A 23,156-nucleotide genomic window follows, 5' to 3' on the forward strand; every position below is an offset into this window, starting at 1 on the left:
CAGCAACACACGCCGTCTCGCCTCAGTGTAAAGAAAAGCAGAACAATGATGAAATATTCTCATGGAGTCTTTATTTCTGTGCATATGTTTTTTTTTATATGCTCCATTTTGGCAAAAGTGCTGTTCAGATGTGAATCTGGTCCACTACCTTCAGAAGACTGAACACAGCACATCTGGTTGTACAGAGACATCAGGACACATGTTAAGAAAAGAAAAGAAAAATAAGGAAAATTATTCTGAAATTCTGACATTCACATGAAACCCGAGGCCAGAAAATCTCTGTGCCAATACTGACTGCCATGTGTTGATCGGACATTCCAGATTTGACTGTATAAATGTTTTTTTTACATATATATAAAAGTACAATATATATTTTAGATGCATTAATTTAGATTGCATTCAGTAAAGTTTCCACACATAAAACATGTTTGTTATAGGCTCAACATTTAAAATACCTTTTAGTGACGAGAACTATAAACTAAATAAAATAATCCTTTGTGTTTGTGGTTGCAAAGGAAGTTTAATAAATGCAATTAAAGGATAGAGAATAAAGAGCATATGATGGGGAGGGGATGGTTGGAGAGGGGAGAAGGGAGTGGAGGAGAGGAGAAAGAAGGAGAAGGGAGTGGAGGAGAGGAGAAAGAAGGAGAAGGGAGTGGAGGAGAGGAGAAAGAAGGAGAAGGGAGTGGAGGAGAGGAGAAAGAAGGAGAAGGGAGTGGAGGAGAGGAGAAAGAAGGAGAAGGGAGTGGAGGAGAGGAGAAAGAAGGAGAAGGGAGTGGAGGAGAGGAGAAAGAAGGAGAAGGGAGTGGAGGAGAGGAGAAAGAAGGAGAAGGGAGTGGAGGAGAGGAGAAAGAAGGAGAAGGGAGTGGAGGAGAGGAGAAAGAAGGAGAAGGGAGTGGAGGAGAGGAGAAAGAAGGAGAAGGGAGTGGAGGAGAGGAAAGGGCTCTATCTGTACTGCAGGAATCTCTGGAGCAGGGTGGGCAGTCTGAGTTGGGGTATGAGGTGGAGTCTGGGCCGCCCCAGATACTCTCTGATCCTCAGTCTGCACAGCTGGCTTAGCGAGCATGGGGTAGCTACACACACACACACACACACACACACACACACACACACACACACACACACACACACACACACACACACACACACACACACACACAAGACCTTTTCATAGTTAAATCTTTACTGTACTGTTAAGACATGCATGGACATTCCGTTGGAGCACAGAAGATCTGGCCAAAATTCTGTAATCCCACAACACTGAAACCTTTGTTTAAGTCTTTTGTTTTTGAAGATTAAACTGTATTCATGCAGTAAAAACACACAGCAGGTGGGGCATTGCCTTCTGGGGCCTTCCAGTGTGTTCTGGCACAGTTCTGAGTAGTTGTGTTTGGAAATAAACAGGACAGGAAAACAGGGAATTTTGTGGGACGTAGACAAACAGCATTTGGCCATGTGTGTAGTACTATAGTAGTATAATAGTTTCGTGATGATGTATTTTTCTCTGCATGCATAATGTGACCATTCTAGTCTCAATCTGTAAAAATCTCTAAAATCTCAAAACTCTAAAAGTAAAAAAAGCTCTGTATCCATGAATGTCTTGGCCCATTCTAACAGAGAGGGAGAGCTTAGAGAGAATCAAACAGGATGACAGGATTCTGATCCCTGCATGCGTATGGAATGTGCACCTCACCTTCATATAGCAGTAACACACCCTCTGCCATGCTGCTAGGGGGCGCTGTTTCCACTGGTTTTTGCAGTTCCAGGTTGCGAGCGCTTACGTTGGCGCCGAATTCCAGCAGCACTTTGATGATTTCCGGGCTGTCCTTCTGTGCAGCTGCATGTAGGGGCGTCTCCAGGAAGCGACCCTTCTGTACATTGGCACCTGGGAAATGTGGTTTATTAGTAAAGTGGACTACACTCAGTTCAGCTGAGTATGCATAACTGGCTTATGTCACAGCTGATCACTGCATACCATAGACGGAGCTTCTTGTCCATCCGTCTTAGACACTATTATTTGTCTGAAGCAAAGCTTACATGTAGCTCATAAAGACCTGGATGAATTTTCCTGCAACTAAATCCAGGAACATGTGAAGGTCTTCTGGTTCAGTGCACATCAGGTGCAGACGTTTGTCATCCCATCACTCCTTCTGCTCACACTCCTGGTCACTCCTGGTCATGCGGCCAGGTTAAAAACATCTCAACCCTATGCTCCACTTTTGAACTTTGCTGTTTTGAGACTGGACTGTCTTGCATTCTTTACTGCATTCTCCGTCAACACACACACACACACACACACACACACACACACACACACATTTTCCAATGTGTACAGTCACAAATGATGATATCAGACCAATCTTATTTTCTCTCCACCAGCTTTCTGCTCCCCGCAAAACTGAATTTTAAATTCTATTAATCTTTGAGTACATTCATGGACATGCACCAGATTATGTAATGGCGTTTCTTATCGCCTATAAGCCCAGCTGTAAACCCTTAGATCCAATACCAACCACCTCCTTCATGTACTCTGTGGTCAAATGCCTAAGGCGGGTTGTATTTTTTTTTGTAGTTTTTAAGGCGGGCTGTGTTCATCAGCACCTCACAAAGCTCCTCCCACATCCAAGGGGCCCCACCCAATCACAAGAGAGATCAATGAAACACCAAGGTGGTTTATTTATTGTTATAGAAAACAGTAATGGAATGAGGATGCTTTGTAAGCCTTTATGCAATCCCTATTGCAATAATAATAATAATAATTAAACTATTACTACTACTACTACTAATAATAATAATAATATTATTAATAAAACTATTACTACTAATAATAATAATAACATTCACAACTGACCTCCATGTAGAAGTGTCCGAGTACATTCCAGCTCTTGAGAGATGCAGGCGATGTAGAGCGGGGTTCCCAGATGGGGGATGTCGTAGTCAACATCGGCCCCCCACGCTATGAGAGCTTCCACACAAGCTGTCCTACCTGAGCACAGACCAGCAGGAGAAACACACAACAACAAAAGGAAACAGAGAATGACTGAGAAACCCAGTAGATCAAACATGGAAGGACACAGGTAGGTACATGAGCACAGGAGAACGCACGCTGTCCACACGCTGTCGTCCACACACTGTCCGCACGCTGTCCGCACGCTGTTCGCACGCTGTCCACACGCTGTCCGCACACTGTCCACACGCTGTCCGCACACTGTCCACACGCTGTCCACACGCTGTTCACACGCTGTCCACACGCTGTCCACACGCTGTCCACACGCTGTCCGCACACTGTCCACACGCTGTTCACACACTGTCCACACGCTGTTCACACGCTGTCCACACTCTGTCCAAAGTTTTCCACTTTCTTATGCATACTGCTTTTGGAAGAATCTAGCTGTTCACTCCCTTGTTTATTCACTTCAGGTCGTCAGCCCAGAGATTTTACATGCATTACATTTTCCCCTAAACGAAAGCTTTAGTTATATTACTGCATCCTTATGGGTGGCCTGGCTAGCCTTACATCACTATTCCACATGTCACATTCTCATATCAGCACACTGGTTCAGGCCCAGGTGTCTCTACCTAGGTTCAGGTGTGAAATGGCCCCGCCCCCTACGCTCACCTTTGCCACTGGCCTCATGAATGGGTGAAGGCTGGCATATGCCAGGCTGGGGATTGGCGCCATGCTCTAACAGCACCTCTGTACATGGGGCACTGCCAGCCGAGCAGGCGTTGAACAGAGGGGTAACTCCATCAATGGTGGTGGCGTTCACCTAGCGTGCGCGCGCACACACACACACACGCACACACACGACATACATACATAACAAGTACAAAATGCAAAACAACTTACAGAAGATGGAGAAGCCCCACAAAACAGCAAGCAAAGTCACAAGCACACATACACATAAATGTATGCAGTTACTAGTGAGGTGGCCAGAGTAATACTGCAGCTGTCTTTAGAATACTTACAATAGCACCACCCTCAGTGAGGGACTTACTTTAGCACCACCCTCAATGAGGAACTTACACTAGCACCACCCTCATTAGCACACCCCTCAGTGAGAGATTTAGATTAGCACCACCCTCAGTGCAGGACTCACATTAGCACCACCCTCAGTGCGGGAGTTACATTAGCTCCACCCTCAGTGCGGGACTTACATTAGCACCTCCCTCAGTGCGGGAGTTACATTAGCACCACCCTCAGTGCGGGACTTACATTAGCACCGGCCTCAATGAGGGCCCTGGCACAAGCCACATGATGTCCCAGACACGCCTCGTGGAGGGGAGTCACATGATCAATGGTGATGATGTTTGCATTGTAACCCTAGAAGGAGAAAATGGGTGATATTTCTCTCATACCCTCATGCCATTATAAAGCAAAACTGTGGTAAAGGAAACATGTTGTTGTTGTTGGTGGTGGTGTGTGTGTGTGTGTGTGTGTGTGTGTGTGTGTGTGTGTGTGTGTGTGTGTGTGTGTGTGTGTGTGTGTATGTATGCACCTGTGACAGAAGGGTCTTTAGAGCCAGGAGGCGTCCCTGGCTGGCAGCTTCATGGAGAGGAGATCGATCTGCCCATGAGCCTATAATACACACACACACACACACACACACACACACGTTACATGTCAGACAGTACACATAGTACACAGCTATCACTGAACATCTGAACCCTGTCACTGGACATCAACCACTTTTTTTTTTACCAATGTAAGTTCCACGTCTTCTCACTGTTGGCTATCTAATTTAGCAAAATATTTTTTGCCATTGTGAAATTCTTATTTTTCGTTAGCCTTCTGTTGTTTACAGTACCCTGTACAGCAATCATACAATTCACACAGCAGTTATCTGCTATTTTTTATCATTCATACCATAAAGAAACAATAATGATAACTGGAACTCATATCCCTGCATTTACTGTGTGTGTGTGTGTGTGTGTGTGTGTGTGTGTGTGTGTGTGTGTGTGTGTGTGTGTGTGTGTGTGTGAGTGTGTGTGTGTGTGTGTGTGTGTAGTGTTCATTAGCAGTTGCAGAGGGTTGTCACTGCAGAAGACCAGCTGCCCACCATCGAGCACATTCACATGACCTGATTCTCACCAAGTCATCTCAGCTCTGCCAACGCACTGTGCAGGCAAACATGACACTGATTTACAAAACATACCCAGAAACGTAGCTCTGCTTTATACAACACTCTTCCAATGTGTCTTTAATGCCATGGTCCCGTCTGTGCAAATATAGTACAGCTGTGCTATCTACGGCTGAGCTATGAATCGATTTCCTTTAGGAGAGATTAAAAGCTTAGAGAAGCATACAGAACGTTCCTTCAAGCACAAACGTTACTGTTTGGTGTAATGGAAAGGAATTCTGCATGTGTAATTACAGTTACTGACACCCTCCTGTACACACAATTACCTCCTGTACACACACACACACACACACACACATAACTGCAACACACAAATCACATTAGTGGATTGTGCTAATCTTGCCACTCACAAGGACTAAACAAACCATGTAATTAAAATACAATAACTGTAGTGTCAACAACCCCTCATTCAACATGAGTGAATCTGTAATATACCCTATGCATTCATCCCCTCTGAGAGGAGCTATATTTAAACAGAGCTCCACTGAGCAGCACAGTCATCTGGCACATGCAACAGACGTACCACCCTGCGCAACCCTGCCTTCTCGCCCCCTTGAAACAATGCAGAAGAGAGAAAGGTTCCGTGCTGTACGTACCCAGGTCTCCATCTCCCCAGGGTATGTCCAGCCACTGATATGAGTATGACATGACAAGCCTGCCAACGAAAGGTTTGCCGTCATCTCAACGAGGCCTCGAACCACTGAGCTCCAAGACAGTAGCCATGGCTACAGCTATGGCAGTGAGGCTAGCATCACAGACAGCCACTGTCCTGGCACCGAGCCAGGAAGAGGGGCCGGGGTCATGAGCCCCACTGTACGGGCGCTACACGTCTGCTGGCCCCCTGCCCAGATAGGTAATGTTTTGGTTTTGTTTATTTCACTCATGCACAGTAGATGTTCTCCATTGATGCCTTCCCTTATCTCCCCAATCAGCTGGTAAACCACGTCACGTTGGAGCCTGAAAAGTTCAGGAGCAGGACGTCCACTGAGAAGTTACCTCCAGCAACATATCCATCTCCCCACAGGGGGGGTGAAAGCTGTCCTGGTCAGTGCTCCTGTTCCTTGTGGATGGTTGCCTAGCAGCAACGGCCATTCTAAGCCTTTTCAATAGGGAGTCTTTTCTCTGCATGTCAGGGGCAGCTGGACAATGTTTAACCCCACATTCATCCCACAGGGCTGCAGCAGGAAGATCCAAGCTCCTGCTCAACGAGAGTCATAACTGCACAAATACTACCATGCTCATTCATTTTAATTCTGATTATAGGAGAATCCTACACCTTGTTTTCTGCGCTGGGTGTTGTGTTCGTACTGTGCACAGTGCGGCTTTAGCGAGACAGGTTCTCATGTCGTGGTTCAGTCTCTAAAGTTAGCGCAGAGTTGGCAGGTCTCCTCTACAGCTCCTGTGTGTGTGTGTAATGGAGCAGTGTGTCCTGTGGGACTGGGCTAACTGGATAACCAGGTCCTGGAAGCAACCCAAAACTCCTCCGCCTTGGTTAGAGCCTTGAACACACTTAACATTCCAGCCCTGTTCCAGTCAGGGTTCACTTCACACTGAGGTTACTGAATCTACACATGAAAAGTCAATAAATGATTAAGTGTTAGATGTTGACAAAGGCTAGTTTATTTCTTTCTCTCTCCACTGGGAATGTATGTTAACAGTCCTGGTGTGTGGTGTGATGGCTGCTCTAACAGCAGTAGGCCATGGAGCTCTCAGGTGTACTGTCAGGTGTACTGTTCACCGCTACATGACCGAATTTTGTCGTTTATAGTCGCAAGGAGCAGTTCTGCCTATCCTCCGAAATAAAACAAAATAATTAATCAACTACTTTACTGAATACGGTAATAACGAATGTATTTAACATTCAACAAGAAGGTAAAGCATGGTAAGTGCTTTTAAAGCAATAAATAGATGGGCCATTAAAAAATAACTTTTCTCTGGGTCGTTTATTATGCTGAACCGGACAAGACAATAGCGTGGAATAATATTTACCAGAAGTTTTTAAAAAGTTACCAAGAAACCCTCAACCCCCAATTCCGTTACATACAAACGCTAATAAAGGCCAGACGCCATGGCGTGAAAACACTGCCGTCCGCGCGACGTCCTCGCGTGCGCGGCGCTCAACACGTCTGTCGCACGCGCTACTACCTGACCCCACTGTAATCCACCGGTATCACCATTGGGCCTATTGTGCATGCGCAAATAAACAGCTGCCACTCGGCATTAAACTCGCGAGCCTATCGCAATGCGTTTACGCAGGATGACAGCAGGAAAACGCACAAATGTTGCGCGCGACTCTACTCACTCTGACTAGTTAAAATGCCCCAGCACGACTTCTTTCTAGCCGGGAAATAATCGAAGTCCTCTAGCTTTCTTTTCTTCTTCGTATTTTCCGAGTGCTCGAGCTGTCTGTTAGAAGCCTCGGGCATGTTAGTCCCAGCTTTTGCCCTGCTACTTCGCAGGGTTAGTGCGTGCGGCCGGACCCGGGCGCTGATTGGTCGCTGGGGTTGTTGTTGTTTGGAGGCGCGAGCGAGCGCGAGGCAGGGAAGCCCGCTGCTGCAGGGAAGGAGACGCTGATGGCGTGACTGGTCTATTTACGTCTCGGGTCAAACGCTGCCTGCGCCGGAATTAACTCCGCATTCCGGGCGCGTGGATATCTCGCGTTAAAGTGAAGTTTTCCGCTGTTATGACGAGCCCCTCTGGCCTAACATGTACTACATGACGAAAAAACAAACATTTGTATTGTGTAAATCAGCCTGATCGTACGAGACATCAACGTATTGTCACCAAACTACGCAGGCGGCAGCTTATAATAGACTAACGATATATGTGGACAGTGTCGTTCTAACGAAGTCTTTAACAGCGACATCGGGGGAATCTGTGGAATACTTGGATTATGTAAATATTACTATTATTTTGGGGGTGTAAATCTAATGTTAAATTCATCACAAAATAAAGTGCATTAAAGTGAACTTGATGCTAGTTTATACCTAAAATCAAATGAGCAACAGTTTCAGAAACATTCTGATGAATGATTAAGAACTTTAAATAAGTGTAAATAAACAAACAGCACAGAACAGTGTGTGGTGCTTACAAATACTACAAATACTAACCATGTGCACACATGTGCAATCATTCCTTTCAAACAATATAAGGTTAGGGATATTGATTAATATTGTTAGGGGCTCTGGAGTAAAAGAATTAGAAGGCTGAATGAATTTCAAAATAATAAACAAGCTGTATAATACATATTTAATATGGTTATTCATGGTTTAAGCTTCAGTTTGGGCTTGTAAGTTGAAAAGTATTTCGGACTGAATGAGAAGTAATGAATAGTGGTCTAGGCAGGATCACAGTGTAATGAGGACATAATAAGAAGTGTAAGACCTCAGTGTGAATGAGATGGAACGATACATGGGTAGATACCATGATTTCTATGTCCCTCAACAACTCTTAAACCTCCATGAAGACCAGGCCACAGCTTTGTTCATTGTATGGAATCCCTGCCACTGTGGTCCCTCCACTCCCAAGGGCCTACAGAGGCCTCTACTTCAAGAGGAGATTACTGCAGCCCTCTGGCGCGGGATGTGAGCTGCAGACATGCACTGACCCACCTCTCCAACACCTGGCCCAATCTGAACAACTTTGTTCCGCTGCTCCCCATCAACAACTCCAGACACATTGGTAAATGCGCACACACATAGATCTGAACTATAGTTATGAAGACCAGGATGTAGGTACACTTCCTGAACAAAACTCCTAGGCCGCCGCCCCCCAAATCCACCCCCCCCTCCCCCCAAACCAAGCTTGCTTACTGTGCCCTTGGCCAAAATCGTAGAACTCGGCCGCGATGCGGGCCGCCTCCTTGCGGTTCCCCTTGACAACGTAGAAATGCGTAAGGATATTCAAGCTAATCTTCACAAATAGTTTGAAGCAGAAGAGGACAAAAATGGAGAGGTAGACATTGGTGTAGTGAGATCCAAACGGCCGCTCCTCCAGAACCTCGCTCATTGCTGCAGAAGGCTCCCTGTCTGCCAGTGTTTTGGAATGAGGGTCAGCCAGTGATGTGTTGACAAGGATCAAATGGCAAGCCGGCCCTGTCCCCCCGCACACCCCACCCACCCCCAACCGCCGCCTCCGCCTGCCCAGTGCTGGCAGCTGGGCCTGGAGCAGGACCCAGATAAGGCAGCTGAACTCTCCACACTGGAAAAATGGGCCACTTACAAGAGGCATGGCAACAGGCTTTGTTGTGGTGGAGCTGGGAGAAAAACAGAGTGCTTGTCTACTGACCGGATGGTTGTGCTGCTGTGTTATCGCTGTTTACAGGCCTGTAAGGGGACAAAAATAAACAAAGAGGCTACACTCCTAAAAAAAACGTTTTTGACGTGCCGATTCCACCACAAAGAAGAATTATGGGTGAGAACACGCAGATGGAGGCCATGGGCACACTGATGAAGACCATTAGCGCACTGACAAAGGCCTAGGTACTGAAATGTTCTTATTTTATCTGTGAGTCTGATAAATACATTGAACACTGTTTTCACCATTAATGCCTGCAAGGAAAGAAATGTGAAATGTGAGAAAGTGCTGTAAACCTTTTTGGTAAAAGTAGAAGTTGAGAAAATATATTTTGCATCGACATTTGCGGTGTGATACTTAAAGTCGTAATTATTATATTTGTCCAGTCATAACAGCATTGTCAGAGGCAAAAGGTTGGCGTGTAAAACATCGATTCATTCGATAGAGATGAACAGTAGACAGCGGTGGTCATGTCGTCTCCCCGCCAGTAGGTGGCAGCGTCTCTTCAACATAAACCAGGAAGAAGATCTACTTCCGAATTATGAAAAAACCGCAAGCCTTAGCTAACGTTTCTGTACCAATTCCACGTTAGCCGACTAAATTAATTTATAGCACATTTGTTAAGCTAAATCAAGAGTGTAGTCATGAATACGGTGTTATCGAGGGCGAACTCTCTCTTCGCCTTTTCTCTCAGTGTAATGGCAGCTCTCACGTTTGGATGCTTCATCACTACAGCGTTCAAAGACAGAAGCGTCCCGGTCGATATCCACGTCTCCAAAGTCATGCTGTAAGTGTTTGGCGGCTCGGCGGCTCCTCAAACCTTATCTGTCCCGCTGCAGTCCGCACCATTAATGGTACAAACACAAAGGACGTTTTTAACTGTTTATTTCCTCGTCCATACGGTGTTGTGGTCGTTATCTCGGCCGCCCAATCGTGTCGCGGCACGTCAACGCGGCTAAATCATGAGTGTGAGCAGCGAGGCGAGTTTATGTCTTAACGTGTGACTTTGTTTCCTCTAGGAAAAACGTGGACGACTTCACGGGTCCGAGAGAGAGGAGCGATTTGGGTTTCGTCACATTTGACGTTACTGCTGATATCTTTTTATTTGTGAACACCTGACGATTTGGGTTTCGTGACATTTGACGTTACTGCTGATATCTTTTTATTTGTGAACACCTGACGATAGTAACGATTGTACAAACACAAGAACTGGTTAAATATGTAGGCCAGTAAAAGCAAAAAAAGTATACCTACAGCAGTTTTGGTGCGATAAGGAAAAAATGTCAACAAAGTCACGCATATCTGTAGTCTAATGAATAGAACAGTAATTGATTGACTACAGTTGAAATCCTAGACTGCCTCCTTTATTCCCTATACCCGTGTTTATCACCTTTTATGCAGCTTACCATCTCAGAAAATGTTTGTTTTCAATTAACCACCATCATGATCGACGTTATTTTAACTTCCTTTAATTTTGTTCGGAGGTTCGTTCGCCCACCACCAGAGGGCGCGTGTGTACCATAGTTTGAGATCAAGTGGCTTAAAATGTTACTGTGGCCAGGACTGTAGCCCTTGTGTTTGTCACGTCTTTGGCCTTGGTAGTGTAGACAGTGTGTCACCATGCTCATGTTGTTTTTCCCATGACCGTTTATTACATCTTCGGCCAATATTTGACTGGAATGTGAAGCAGCTCTTTCTCTACTTGTCTGCTGAATATTCAACCCGAAGCAATGTAAGTTCCACATCTTCTCACTTTTTTTTGCCTTTGTGAAATTCTTATTTTTCTTTAGCCTTCTGTTGTTTACAGCATCCTGTACAGCAAAGTTTTGTGTTTGTGTGTGTTTTAGGTACTGAACCAGGTGGTTTTATGGGACAAGATTGTTTTAAGGGGGGAAAATACCAGGCTAGAGATGAAGGATATGAAATCCAAATACTTCTTCTTTGATGATGGCAGTGGTTTGAGGTACTGTCACTCATTCAGCTCACGACAACCAATATCACAACCACAATTAGCATCATATAAATACAAACCTGCCCATCACATGGGAACTCGTAACTAATCACAATATCACCTTGGAAAAACGTGGCCAATCACAGTATCACGTGATGAATCTTGACCAATCAGGAAATGTTGATGTGTGCTTTGGCAGTGCCTGGTGTACTGTTCAGTCTTCCTACTGAGCCTTCTGTCCGTTTGGTATTCTTTGGTCCATGCACAATGATGCAGCACTAAATACAATTATTGAGTGCATATTAATGTGTGTAATTAACTTAAAGTACGGGCTTCTTTGCAAATTATACTGCTAGTTTTCTTAAAAATGCACAATATACTTCAACTGTTGGCCTTTCCACACAATCTGCTGTGATTTCACCATTACTAACTGTAGTACAACATGGCATAAGCACATCTGGAAAGTTCCGGTTCATCCTGATATTTTGTGAGATGGTTCTGATCTGAATACATCCTGTTCTCATGAAGCCATCCATTGTTTTGGCTTTTTTGTATTACAATGTGACTGCAATTATTTTAATCATGCAGCCATACAGGTGGTTTTGTTCTCTAATATTATGCAAGATCAAGTGCATTGATCGGTGATTTAGAAATGTGCCAATCAGCAGGTGAATGGCCATTGCATAAAGGGGTGGGTAACAGGAAAATTAGAATACAAACAGAGTCCGCATGTCATTGGCTTGACTGTGTGTGTTTCCACTCTTAGGGCCAATAAGAACATCACCCTGACCCTGTCCTGGAACGTGGTCCCTAACGCTGGAATCCTACCTCTGGTAGCAGGCTCCGGACATGTCTCTCTCCCCTTCCCAGACGCCTATGAGACTGCCAAAAACTACTGAACCGTCCCAAATCGTGTATGTCAGTGTTGTGCAAAATTGTGGGTTTTAATAAAAAAAAGAAAGAAAAGACATTCAAACATTGTTTTAATATATTTCCCTCAAAGCCGTGCATAAGTAATGTGGTCGAAGACTAGTGGCTGCATGTTGGAGTTTAGGAAGTTCACCAAAGTCCAACAGAATCCTCAGCTGTTGTGTTTCCCGTTTTGTGGGTTTCATCAGCCTGCAGTCGGGGAGGAGCAGGTATCTGGGCGTTATGCTGTGACACCATCTTCATAACCCTCATTATCATCAAGGAAATTACAGATACAATTACAGCCAGCTGTGGGCTTCAGTATACAACTCAGATCCTCTAAAGAAAACATCAGAAACGTTCTGCTGCCACGACTCTTTACTCCAAAGTTAAATATTTTTTAAACCTCAGAAAATATTGCAAGTATAGAAACTTGTGACATTTAAGGACAGTGCTCTCACTCCCGCTGTAAAAAATGAACTGCAGTTATAAAATAGTGTTTCCTGGTGATTACTCTACAAGTATTCTTTATCTAGACCAGCTATTTGAAACTGGTCAAACTGAACCCACACTACAACCTCTGATCTAGAGCCCCAGTCAAGAAAACAATCATGTTGCATTAGGTCAAGTAGAGGTGAAAGGTCATGAGCTTTGGCATCATCTTGTCTCTCACTAGCACTAATTCATTCCAACTCATTTAGTAGCACTAATTGACACCTCATTTGGTAGCATTAATTCATCCTACCTCCTTGATTAGTATTGCTAATTAATTATACCTCATTACTAGTAGTGCTAATTAATTTTGCCTCCTCTTTACAATTAGCACTAATTATACCTCCTTGTTACTATTAGGATGAAATTATTATACCTCCTCGATACTGTTAGCACTAATCAATGCCTCATCATATTAGTAGCACCAATTAATGATACTGCCTTGTTAATATTTAACAGGTAATAATATCTCATTACTAGAAGTACTAATTAATTATACCTTTTCATTACTAATACCCAGTCATCATAAACCATTTAGAATCTAAATCTGAGTTTAGATTAACATGACTCAGCTTTGCCAAAAGAATGATACTATTGAATTGGACGGACAGAACTCAATCTCCATAAAGCACTGAAATGTTGTTTAAATAGCACTGCTATTGTTCCCAAGCACAGCTTCACCACTAACAACAACTGATCAAAGATCATATTTGTATACCAATTGATGAATTTTAAACAAATAATAAAATTAACAAAATAAGGGATACTGGACAGGGTTTATAACAAACCACACATAAGTCACATAATGTAAAAAAGGAGGTGTAGCCACATCGTACTGATGATTCTACTCTGTTGATCACTATAACTCTATATAACACTTCAGAGGCCTCTAAATAACACCATGCACTGAACACATCACATGCCAAACTCATGAGCAGATCAATAGGATAATACGTTTCTGAAAAGACCTCTATCTCTGTATATCTGCCAGCAGGTGGCACCACTAGACTTAAACAAATCCAGTAGCTTCATAAGGTACATATAACAGAATGAGTGTGAGGTCTCTTCAGTCACCTAAAGAGTGAATTCAGAATCCTACAGGGAGCTCTGATTTAGGTCATGCTTTTGTTGCTAAGGATGCATTTGATACTGTTTTTATAGTATACACCAAATATATTTTAGAAAAGTTGCATATATACAAAGTTGTCCAACTCTTGGTATAACTACTGTCCCTGTTCATGTTGTCATGAGGTCAGGCTTTACTATTGCATTGTCTACAACACTTTAGAGTTCTAGGGATTAGTTTGTTTTTGGGTTTTTTTTCCTAATCCAGACCATCAATGTTGCCCCTCTTTCGAAAACATCTGCACTGATGTTTCTGTTAATCTCATGATCGCTCAGTTCGAATGCAGGGCCTCTATAGCTGCCTCTGGGCACTGTCATATATTACTTGGGAGGAAATGGTTATTTCAATTAAATTTACAGCCTCACATGTAAAAACCTCCCAGAGAGAGGAGGAAAAATGTCCAGGCGTTCATCAGATTCAGACCCAAGTGAGACAACCGGCACAGAGCAGTGTGTCCATGGGGGGCATTCTTCTTTAGATGAGGTACGGTATAGTCACTGTGTCTCACTGCAAATAGTAAAAAAATAAATAAAAATTTAAACCCTGTACCTGTTGACATTGCAACAGCAGTTGAAGAGAAAATGCAGTTAGACTAGGACAAATATTTGCATTCACAAGACTGATTCAATCTTGGAAAATAACTCAAAGGAAAAAGCAACAAGTTTACGTGAGCTGCTTGCTGAACATCTGTGGAATGCAGGGGGTCCAGAAGTGTGCGAGAGTCGGTCAGCTGGGCCGGGGCGGGCTGCGAGGGAGGCCAGCCTGCAGAGACCAATCGGGGCTGTGTACCCCACACTGACCTCTGAACCCTACACTGACCTCTGAACCACCACCCGGGTCTGAAGCAGGACTCGTCCCAACACGGTCTTCAGATCAAACGCATGGCAGAAGAGTCCATGTGTCCAGACAAGCAAGTGTGTCTATGGGAGATGAAGAGCTTTGCATGGCCAACACTGTTCCTGCCTCCCGCTGGCCAGACGGCCCTCATATGAAGCCGTCAGTTGGTGACACTTTGCAGATGCCCCGTCATTACACGGTTCGTTAAGTCCCGCACACACATGAACACAGCAGCTCGTACACACACACACACACACACACACACACACACACACACACACACACACACACATGTGCAGGGAATGCTGGTGCTCACAGGAGCCACTTCTTCCTCTCCAAGCTATTTGATGTAAACAGGGCTACAGAGGGCCGTCTGATGATGTAACGGGTGCGATCTACTGACGGATGTAGGGAGGTGCGCTGAGAAAACTCAGTGTGTGAGCACAATCTGCCTCCATATTTAATGATTAGACATGTCTGCCTTTTAAGTTTAAATATGGACTATACAGAGTAATTAGTGTTTGATCATATCAACAATATCAGGATAGTATCTCAACTAGGGGGCCGCCTACACAGACAGTGATTTATGTCCTGAAGTATGCACCTCTGTCATCGGAGACACCTCCCTTCTTACAAACCTTAAACACAATAAGATAATGGATTTGGGACTAACGTAAGGACAGCTTCATGGCTTGTTTGCAACTTTGTGCACATACAGAATTCAGGATGTCTGATGCATGATCACGCTGAAGTGAAATGTTCATGACATCTAAATACTGAATGACTCTGTGCATGTAGTTACCAGCAGGGGGCGGCACCATTTGTTACCGTCCAAGACTGCATTTCCGGATGGGAATCTCCATGACAACTGCATATTTCAGATACTACAGACCAAGGTCCCTCGGGTCCTTTACCCTTGACAGCAAGGGTAGGAACACTGACCAGAACATGTGCTGAATCATGGCTTGGTCCCAGTATGTGACACACACAAGCCTGTCTGCTGACTCTCTGGATACATTCTCCAGAATGTGGGGGTGTGAATGTGCTAATGACATTTTTAAATAGTTAACAAGCTAGGTGGACCCTAGTCATGACACTTTCAGACTGGAGTAGTATTCTTTGTTTTCTGTGAGAGGCCTGTGTGTGTGATGGGGGGGTGTGTGTGTGGGGGGGGGGTGTTTATGAATTACTCAGAATCGCTTTCTAGTTGGCAGAGGTAATGAGGCACAAAGCAATGTAATTTAATAAAGTCAATAATAACTACACGACTGCAAATCCATTTTGTTGCGTGATTTCCACAGAAAGATCTGGGTTGAGGCACGGCTGTGTGTGGAAATGATCTATTTAAAAAGGAATGTGTCCTTGGGCTGAATGTAAATCATTATGATGAAATTTGGTAACCAAACCAATTCAACCATGCTGCAATCTTGAGATTAATGTTAGACATGAAAGCACACAGACACGCTTTTGATCTTAATGGTGTTAATGTCTCTTGGTTGAAATGAGGTGGAATTTAGATGGTTGGTTAGGAGCTGTTCTACCACTGAGCCTTTCTCTCTGTTTTTGGTCTTCACAGCTGCCAACAGTGTTTGTTTGCTAACAGGTCTCTAGACACCACCATTTAGCACAGCTTTTATGCAACAGAAACACTGCAATTTTCAAACGTTTGTTGCTATTGTTGAGGAGGCTTGTTATTTGCAAATAATTCTGAATTTCATAGAATATTCATATGGTAATTAAGTGCAGTACAAAACAGACGTCAGACGTGAAGTGCAGAACGTGAGATGTTCATTGCAGATGTGAGGTGTTCGTAGTGCAGGTTTTTTGTGACAATGTAGCTGTTATTTGAGTAGTGCTGATAAAATAACTATATACATAGCGTGTACTGAACTGATCTGATTTGAATAGTGCTGATAAAATAACTACATACATAGCATGTACTGAACTGATCTGATTTGAATAGTGCTGAGAAAATAACTACATACATAGCGTGTACTGAACTGATCTGATTTGAATAGTGCTGCCAGGTGTCAACGACCTGAGAGACCTTGAATCACCTCAGAGAGGATCCTACTGAAGTCAATCAAGCTCAAGTCTGCAGGTGGAGTTACTGCAGGTGGAGTTATTGCAGGTGGAGTTACTGCCGGTGGAGTTACTGCAGGTGGAGTTACTGCCGGTGGAGTTACTGCAGGTGGAGTTACTGCAGGTGGAGTTACTGCAGGTGGAGTTATTGCAGGTGGAGTTACTGTGCACTTCTCCACTGTCCCAGAGGCTATATAGCAGCTATAGCAGCTCCCAGCGGAGGCGTGAGAGTCCAGTGAGGGGAACTGCTGTCTGCCTCACTCATTTCCCCTTGGTGGCTTTTCAAAGAGACTGATGAGAACGAGTCGTTCTCTCTTTCCATGAAAAGCAGGAGGAACTGGTGTCTAGAGTCACTAGCAACTGCTACTCTGCTACTATCTCTGCGGTTGCAGCTTTGCTGATGGGGGGGGGGGGGGGGGGCTGTTGAAGTACCAGGAAACTGTACTGCAAGTCATTCTAAAGTTCACCATCTGTCAGAAAGTCTTGGTCAAGCTCCTCGGCTCCCAGCAGTAACCTGTTTCAGCGGATTGTCCTCGGGTTCATTTCTCTCGTCCTCTGCCCTGCCGTACCTGTTGCGTTGGGTCCTGTGGTGGCTTCGACAGTGGCTGCATGTCCAGCTCAGCCTTCTCTCTGCCGTTCATTTGAATTCCTCATTGGTTTTGTGCCTAGGTCCGCCTGACAGGATTTTAATCATTCGGACCAGCAGCTGGCGTTCTCCAAACACACGTGTGTGTAGGTGCTTGTGCTAGTGTGTCTGTGTGTGTAGGTGCTTGTGCTGGTGTGTCTGTGTGTCTGTGTGTGTATGTGTAGGTACTTGTGCTGCTGTGTGTGTGTGAGTCTAAGAAGGCTATAACATTAAAGTGATTGTTCTGCCATACCTATGATTCAACACTTTATTGGACAGGCAAATTTAAAAGACGTTTAAAGATTCCATGTAATAACAAATGAAAATTACTGTAAGACCCAGATGGCAAACGATCAGAAAAAGATGATTTTCATTTTCGTTTATTGATGTTTGACTGCGATGTCTGCTCCAGTTTATGCGTTTGAAAAGCGTCCCAAGATAACAGACTTTACTGCCGTCTAAGGACATTAATGGCACTTTATTACTGTCCTAGAAACCAGTGCCTTGCCTGTGTAGTGTAGCTCACTAAATCAGACCTAGGTTTCTCACCACAAAGCACACCATCATCAGTTTTTATGTTTGTTTTTTTTCTTTTTGTTCTAAATTTGCCTTCCCTGGTTCAGCATACCCAGTGGAGCTGTCCCTCCTCAGATCAGCCCTCGTCTGTCCGAGCTGGCTGATTCACTGGGTCATGAAGGGGCAATAATTCACCGCCTGGGTCAGCGGTGCCGCCCCGCCGGGGCTTTTAAAGGGAGGACCGTTTCCGTTCATCAGCTTGTGTTTTCTTTTGATTATCTCTGGTCGGGCCTCGAGATCTTTCCCTTGGAGCTGTCGGGCACATGTTTGGAAGTCGGCCGTGGCCTTCAACCGAGGCCGTCCCAGAGGACAGCGAGGTGCCACGGGACACAACCATCGCAGAGGCCCTAAGGCAGCACCGCAGGACAAAGTCTCGCCACGTGCGTTACGGTTTCTGCTCGTCTCCGTCAACACTGGCAAGGTTTTCATTGATAAAACAGCTCTAGTGTTTTTATTAAAAGCACTTATTTGGGTAAAGCTGGAAGGAACTCTTGCTGGCCACCATGTCTTCATGCTTGATAAATAACTAGCTTCATAACCATGGCACTGGCAGCTGTGTAAACCACTCCACGGCTCCGGCTGGAAAGATCCAGCACTGATGTGTGCTTGACCCAAAAACCCCTATGCACTACAGGCCCCTCCCATCTCATACAAGCCCCTCCCACGTCACCCCCCACAGGCGAGTCTCACACCTCCAGCACGAGTCTGCTACCGGCCCCAGGTCATAAGTCTTCCATGATTTCTATAGCCGGAAGAGGGCATGGTGGCATATAATGGGCCCAGTGATGTAATATATGGTGTGAAAGGGTTGCAGTGTTATGAAAGATAATCTGTTGATCAGGAAAGGGGGCTGGGCAGTACATTTCCTAGACTCTTGGGAGGATATTGGCCATCCTTAAAAGAGCACTTTGTTTTTGTCGTTGCGTATCCAGGAGACGGGGTTCACAACAAATACTCTTCACAAAAAAGGTTGGTAAGGATTTTTTTTTTCTTGGTGCAATTGGACTCTTTGTAAAAACACTGACGTTAATTGAAAGAGAGCCAGGACGTTGATGAGAAATGGAAAAACGAAGGCTTGAAATTAGGGAAAGGAACTGATATCAGCAAAGGCCAGTTTCCATCACCTGTTAGCCTGGAGTCACATCCACACAGGCCTGCCATCCTCTATTAATACATTCTGATTGGAATGAATATACACTGATATTAGCATTCTCAGTCATTATGTTCAATGTCTCCCAGTTTATTTTTGAAAGGTTAAATATGTCCCTGTCATTATTATATTTCTCTTCAAAGCATAATAACTTACAGAGTGAAATTGAGCACCCTGGACTCTCTGGTAGTCTGATATTGATCATCGTCTTAAAATTCTCCTTGAGAAAGAGATTAAAAATACAACCCGGATATGACCATGAACATATAAGCAATCAAATGATAAATATCCAGCACTGGAAAGTGCACAGAGGCACTCAAAGTTCAACCCCCGCCCCTGAGGCATCTGCCCGTGTCTGTCTCCACTGACAACAGCCTGTGTTCTTTGAACACAATGAAGGTGGCTGGTGAGAGCGTTGTGGGCGGAGCCACTGAGGTCAGAGTTCTCCTGCTATTGTGTGGATCTTATTGGCTGCTGCTCTCTGCTCATAGAGAAAGGATTTGTCTCACTCACCTAGCAGGATGTTTTCCATGCCTGTTGTAAGTGAGGAGGTGGAGGGGTGTGTAAACTGAGAGGGACACATGGCGTCTCACTGCCTCTGCCCACATGGTTGTGTTGGAATATGGGATCCAAATGACTCCACATAGAGTAGGAGGGGCAGAGATCTGATGCACTGCATGACCCTCACGTCTGCACTGCGCATCCCTCACGTCTGCACTGCATGGCCCTCACATCTGCACTGCGCATCCCTCACACCTGCACTGCACGGCCCTCACATCTGCACTGCGCATCCCTCACATCTGCACTGCGCATCCCTCACATCTGCACTGCGCATCCCTCACGTCTGCACTGCGCATCCCTCACGTCTGCACTGCGCATCCCTCACGTCTGCACTGCACGGCCCTCACATCTGCACTGCGCATCCCTCACATCTGCACTGCGCATCCCTCACGTCTGCACTGCCCATCCCTCACGTCTGCACTGCGCATCCCTCACGTCTGCACTGCACGGCCCTCACATCTGCACTGCGCATCCCTCACGTCTGCACTGCGCATCCCTCACATCTGCACTGCGCATCCCTCACGTCTGCACTGCGCATCCCTCACGTCTGCACTGCACGGCCCTCACATCTGCACTGCGCATCCCTCACATCTGCACTGCGCATCCCTCACGTCTGCACTGCGCATCCCTCACGTCTGCACTGAGCGACCCTCACGTCTGCACTGCGTAACCCTCACGTCTGCACTGCATGGCCCTCACATCTGCACTGCGCATCCCTCACGTCTGCACTGCGCATCCCTTACGTCTGCACTGCACGGCCCTCACATCTGCACTGCGCATCCCTCACGTCTGCACTGCACGGCCCTCACATCTGCACTGCGCATCCCTCACGTCTGCACTGCGCATCCCTCACGTCTGCACTGCGCATCCCTTACGTCTGCACTGCACGGCCCTCACATCTGCACTGCGCATCCCTCACGTCTGCACTGCACGGCCCTCACATCTGCACTGCGCATCCCTCACGTCTGCACTGCGCATCCCTCACGTCTGCACTGCACGGCCCTCACATCTGCACTGCGCATCCCTCACATCTGCACTGCGCATCCCTCACATCTGCACTGCGCATCCCTCACGTCTGCACTGAGCGACCCTCACGTCTGCACTGCGTAACCCTCACGTCTGCACTGCACGGCCCTCACATCTGCACTGCGCATCCCTCACATCTGCACTGCGCATCCCTCACGTCTGCACTGCGCATCCCTTACGTCTGCACTGCACGGCCCTCACATCTGCACTGCGCATCCCTCACATCTGCACTGCGCATCTCTCACGTCTGCACTGCGCATCCCTCACGTCTGCACTGCACGGCCCTCACATCTGCACTGCGCATCCCTCACGTCTGCACTGCGCATCCCTCACATCTGCACTGCGCATCCCTCACGTCTGCACTGCGCATCCCTCACGTCTGCACTGCGCATCCCTCATGTCTGCACTGCACGGCCCTCACATCTGCACTGCGCATCCCTCACGTATGCACTGCGTATCCCTCACGTCTGCACTGCACAGCCTTCATGTTTGCACGACCCTCTCGTCTGCACTACGAACACCTCACATCGGCACTGAAAGTCTCACATTCTGCACTTCACGTCTGATGTCTGCTTTGCACTGCACTTAATTACCATTTAATTAAGAGTAAAAAACTCTTAGAGATTCATGCTATCATTTAATCATATAGGACAATAATCCCATCTGCCCTGTAGATTAGTCATATAGGACAATAATTCCCTGCAAGTATCCTGCCCTATAAGGACCCACTGTGACCAAACACTGGAGTTTGCACTCTATGCAACAGCTCAGTGACGATGGTTATATACACTCACCGGCCACTTTATTATGTACACCTGTCCAACTGCTCATTAATGCAAATGTCGAACCAGCCAATCACATGGCAGCAACTAAATGCATTTAGACATGTACAGTAAAGATGGCCAAGACGCTGCAGTTCAAACCAAGCATCAGAATGGGGAAGAAAGGTGATTTAAGTGATTTTGAATGTGGCATGGTTGTTGGCCCAGATGGGCTGGATCTACTGGGATTTTCACTCATAACCATCTCTAGGGTTTACAGAGAATGGTCCGAAAAAAGTATATCCAGTGAGCAGCAGTTTTGTGGGCACAAATGCTTTGTTGATGCCAGAGGTCAGAGGACAATGGACAGACTGGTTTGAGCAAAAGTAACTCAAATAACAGTATGTCAGTATGGACCAAACACTCTGAGGAATGTTTCCAGTACATTGTTGAATCTATGCCACAAAGGATTAAGGCAGTTCTGAAGGCAAAAGGGGGTCCAACCCAGTACTAGCAAGGTGTAGCTAATAAAGTGGCCGGTGAGTGTATGCATCAGTTATAAATCAGGTTAGAGTTGAGTTTTTGGAGTAGATTTACAAGATCGATTTCAAACTGAACATTTTACAATGACAAAATCCAGAACTGAGCCATACAAATGATGAAATCACCTACAGTAAGGGGTTAATCTACAGGGCAGATGGGATAATTGTCCTATATGACTAATCTACAGGGCAGATGGGATTACTGCGGTGTGACTAACCCATAGCACACAGGCCTCCTTTTCACTGAAGCTAAGAGGACTTTTCTGATTTAGGTTTATTTTCGTGTCACAGTGCATGAAGATCTCCAGCCAAACAATGTTGTACAAGCAGACGCTCTTTCCTGAAGAGGATGCAAGAAGAGGTGAATGTCCGCACGACGTGTTCTTAAAGGCCTGCAGGCTGTGTGGGGTCCATCGGGATGGAGCACACAGAACCAGATACTGACACGGGTCAGCCCGCGGAACTGGACACTGTGGATTTACATTGGCTCTGAATCCCCCTGTGTCTGGATTATATCCTGATCAGCAGCCTTAGCTTGAAATATGTGAACAGAAATGTTGAATTTTATAATTATAACTTTCTTTACGGTGTCTTGCTTAGGGACTTTGCTGCTCAGATGTGGCACTTAATCCTGACATTCAAGAAAAATAACATCAATCTAGAGTTGACTTCAGATGTGGGACCTGCCTCTGTCTTCTAAACGGAAGCCAACATAAGCCTGCTGGTATTACCTTTGTTGCTAGTTTGTTCTGTTGCTATGGTTTCTTTGCATCAGGACCAGCATCACTGCTAGTAAAAGAGTGGAAGGGCAACATCAGAGGCGTGATGAGTCAACACGGAGGGGGTGGGGGGGGTTAGGTAGACCAGCGCAGACACGGAGGGGGTGGGGGGGTTAGGTAGACCAGCGCAGACACGGAGGGGGTGGGGGGTGGGGGACCAGCGCAGACACGGAGGGGGTGGGGGACCAGCGCAGACACGGAGGGGGTGGGGGGGGATAGGTAGACCAGCGCAGACACGGAGGGGGTGGGGGGGGTTAGGTAGACCAGCGCAGACACGGAGGGGGTGGGGGGGTGGGGGACCA

The 23,156-nt window shown here is 45.8% G+C and overlaps 2 protein-coding genes and 1 long non-coding RNA gene across 6 annotated transcripts; 2 read left to right on the forward strand and 1 right to left on the reverse strand.

Moving 5' to 3' along the window:
• Positions 1-51: 51 nt before the first annotated feature.
• Positions 52-9,208, reverse strand: asb5b (ankyrin repeat and SOCS box containing 5b). Of its 4 annotated transcripts, none has more exons than XM_076989500.1 (8): positions 7,444-7,596; positions 5,738-5,796; positions 4,500-4,579; positions 4,217-4,324; positions 3,620-3,770; positions 2,852-2,986; positions 1,694-1,885; positions 52-1,073 (listed from the first exon to the last, which is right to left on the reverse strand). In XM_076989500.1, the coding sequence occupies exons 2-8, from the start codon at positions 5,787-5,789 to the stop codon at positions 946-948; spliced, it is 846 nt and encodes a 281-aa protein (XP_076845615.1). In that variant the 5' UTR covers positions 5,790-5,796; positions 7,444-7,596; the 3' UTR covers positions 52-945. The 4 variants fall into 4 exon arrangements, with proteins under 4 accessions (XP_076845615.1, XP_076845614.1, XP_076845613.1 ...); XM_076989497.1 differs by lacking the exons at positions 5,738-5,796; positions 7,444-7,596 and adding exons at positions 1,138-1,376; positions 8,954-9,208 and having other exon boundaries at positions 949-1,073; XM_076989499.1 differs by lacking the exons at positions 5,738-5,796; positions 7,444-7,596 and adding an exon at positions 8,954-9,205 and having other exon boundaries at positions 52-173.
• Positions 9,209-9,919: 711 nt separating this feature from the next.
• On the forward strand, positions 9,920-12,364 carry spcs3 (signal peptidase complex subunit 3). The gene is made up of 5 exons (XM_076989504.1): positions 9,920-10,224; positions 10,457-10,530; positions 11,093-11,169; positions 11,285-11,400; positions 12,155-12,364. Exons 1-5 carry the CDS (start codon positions 10,082-10,084, stop codon positions 12,285-12,287), a joined length of 543 nt encoding a protein of 180 aa, XP_076845619.1. The 5' UTR covers positions 9,920-10,081; the 3' UTR covers positions 12,288-12,364.
• Positions 12,365-17,320: 4,956 nt separating this feature from the next.
• Positions 17,321-22,898, forward strand: LOC143490949 (uncharacterized). The gene is made up of 3 exons (XR_013125047.1): positions 17,321-18,415; positions 18,968-19,004; positions 22,367-22,898. It is a non-coding gene; the product is annotated as an uncharacterized LOC143490949 (long non-coding RNA).
• The last annotated feature ends 258 nt before the right edge of the window (positions 22,899-23,156 follow it).

Source organism: Brachyhypopomus gauderio, unplaced genomic scaffold (assembly GCF_052324685.1).
Source record: "Brachyhypopomus gauderio isolate BG-103 unplaced genomic scaffold, BGAUD_0.2 sc68, whole genome shotgun sequence".
Classification (NCBI taxonomy): Eukaryota; Metazoa; Chordata; class Actinopteri; order Gymnotiformes; family Hypopomidae; genus Brachyhypopomus; species Brachyhypopomus gauderio.

Coding starts and splice junctions, on each gene's coding strand:
- asb5b (XM_076989497.1), bottom strand. CDS start 9,149: ATGAGCGAGGTTCTGGAGGAGCGGCCGTTTGGATCTCACTACACCAAT. Junction 4,580..8,953: donor CGATTTTGGCCAAGGGCACA/GTAAGCAAGCTT, acceptor TGTGTATTATAG/GCTCATGGGCAGATCGATCT. Junction 4,325..4,499: donor TAAAGACCCTTCTGTCACAG/GTGCATACATAC, acceptor TTCTCCTTCTAG/GGTTACAATGCAAACATCAT.
- spcs3 (XM_076989504.1), top strand. CDS start 10,082: ATGAATACGGTGTTATCGAGGGCGAACTCTCTCTTCGCCTTTTCTCTC. Junction 10,531..11,092: donor CACATTTGACGTTACTGCTG/ATATCTTTTTAT, acceptor ACCGTTTATTAC/ATCTTCGGCCAATATTTGAC. Junction 11,170..11,284: donor AATATTCAACCCGAAGCAAT/GTAAGTTCCACA, acceptor TGTGTGTTTTAG/GTACTGAACCAGGTGGTTTT.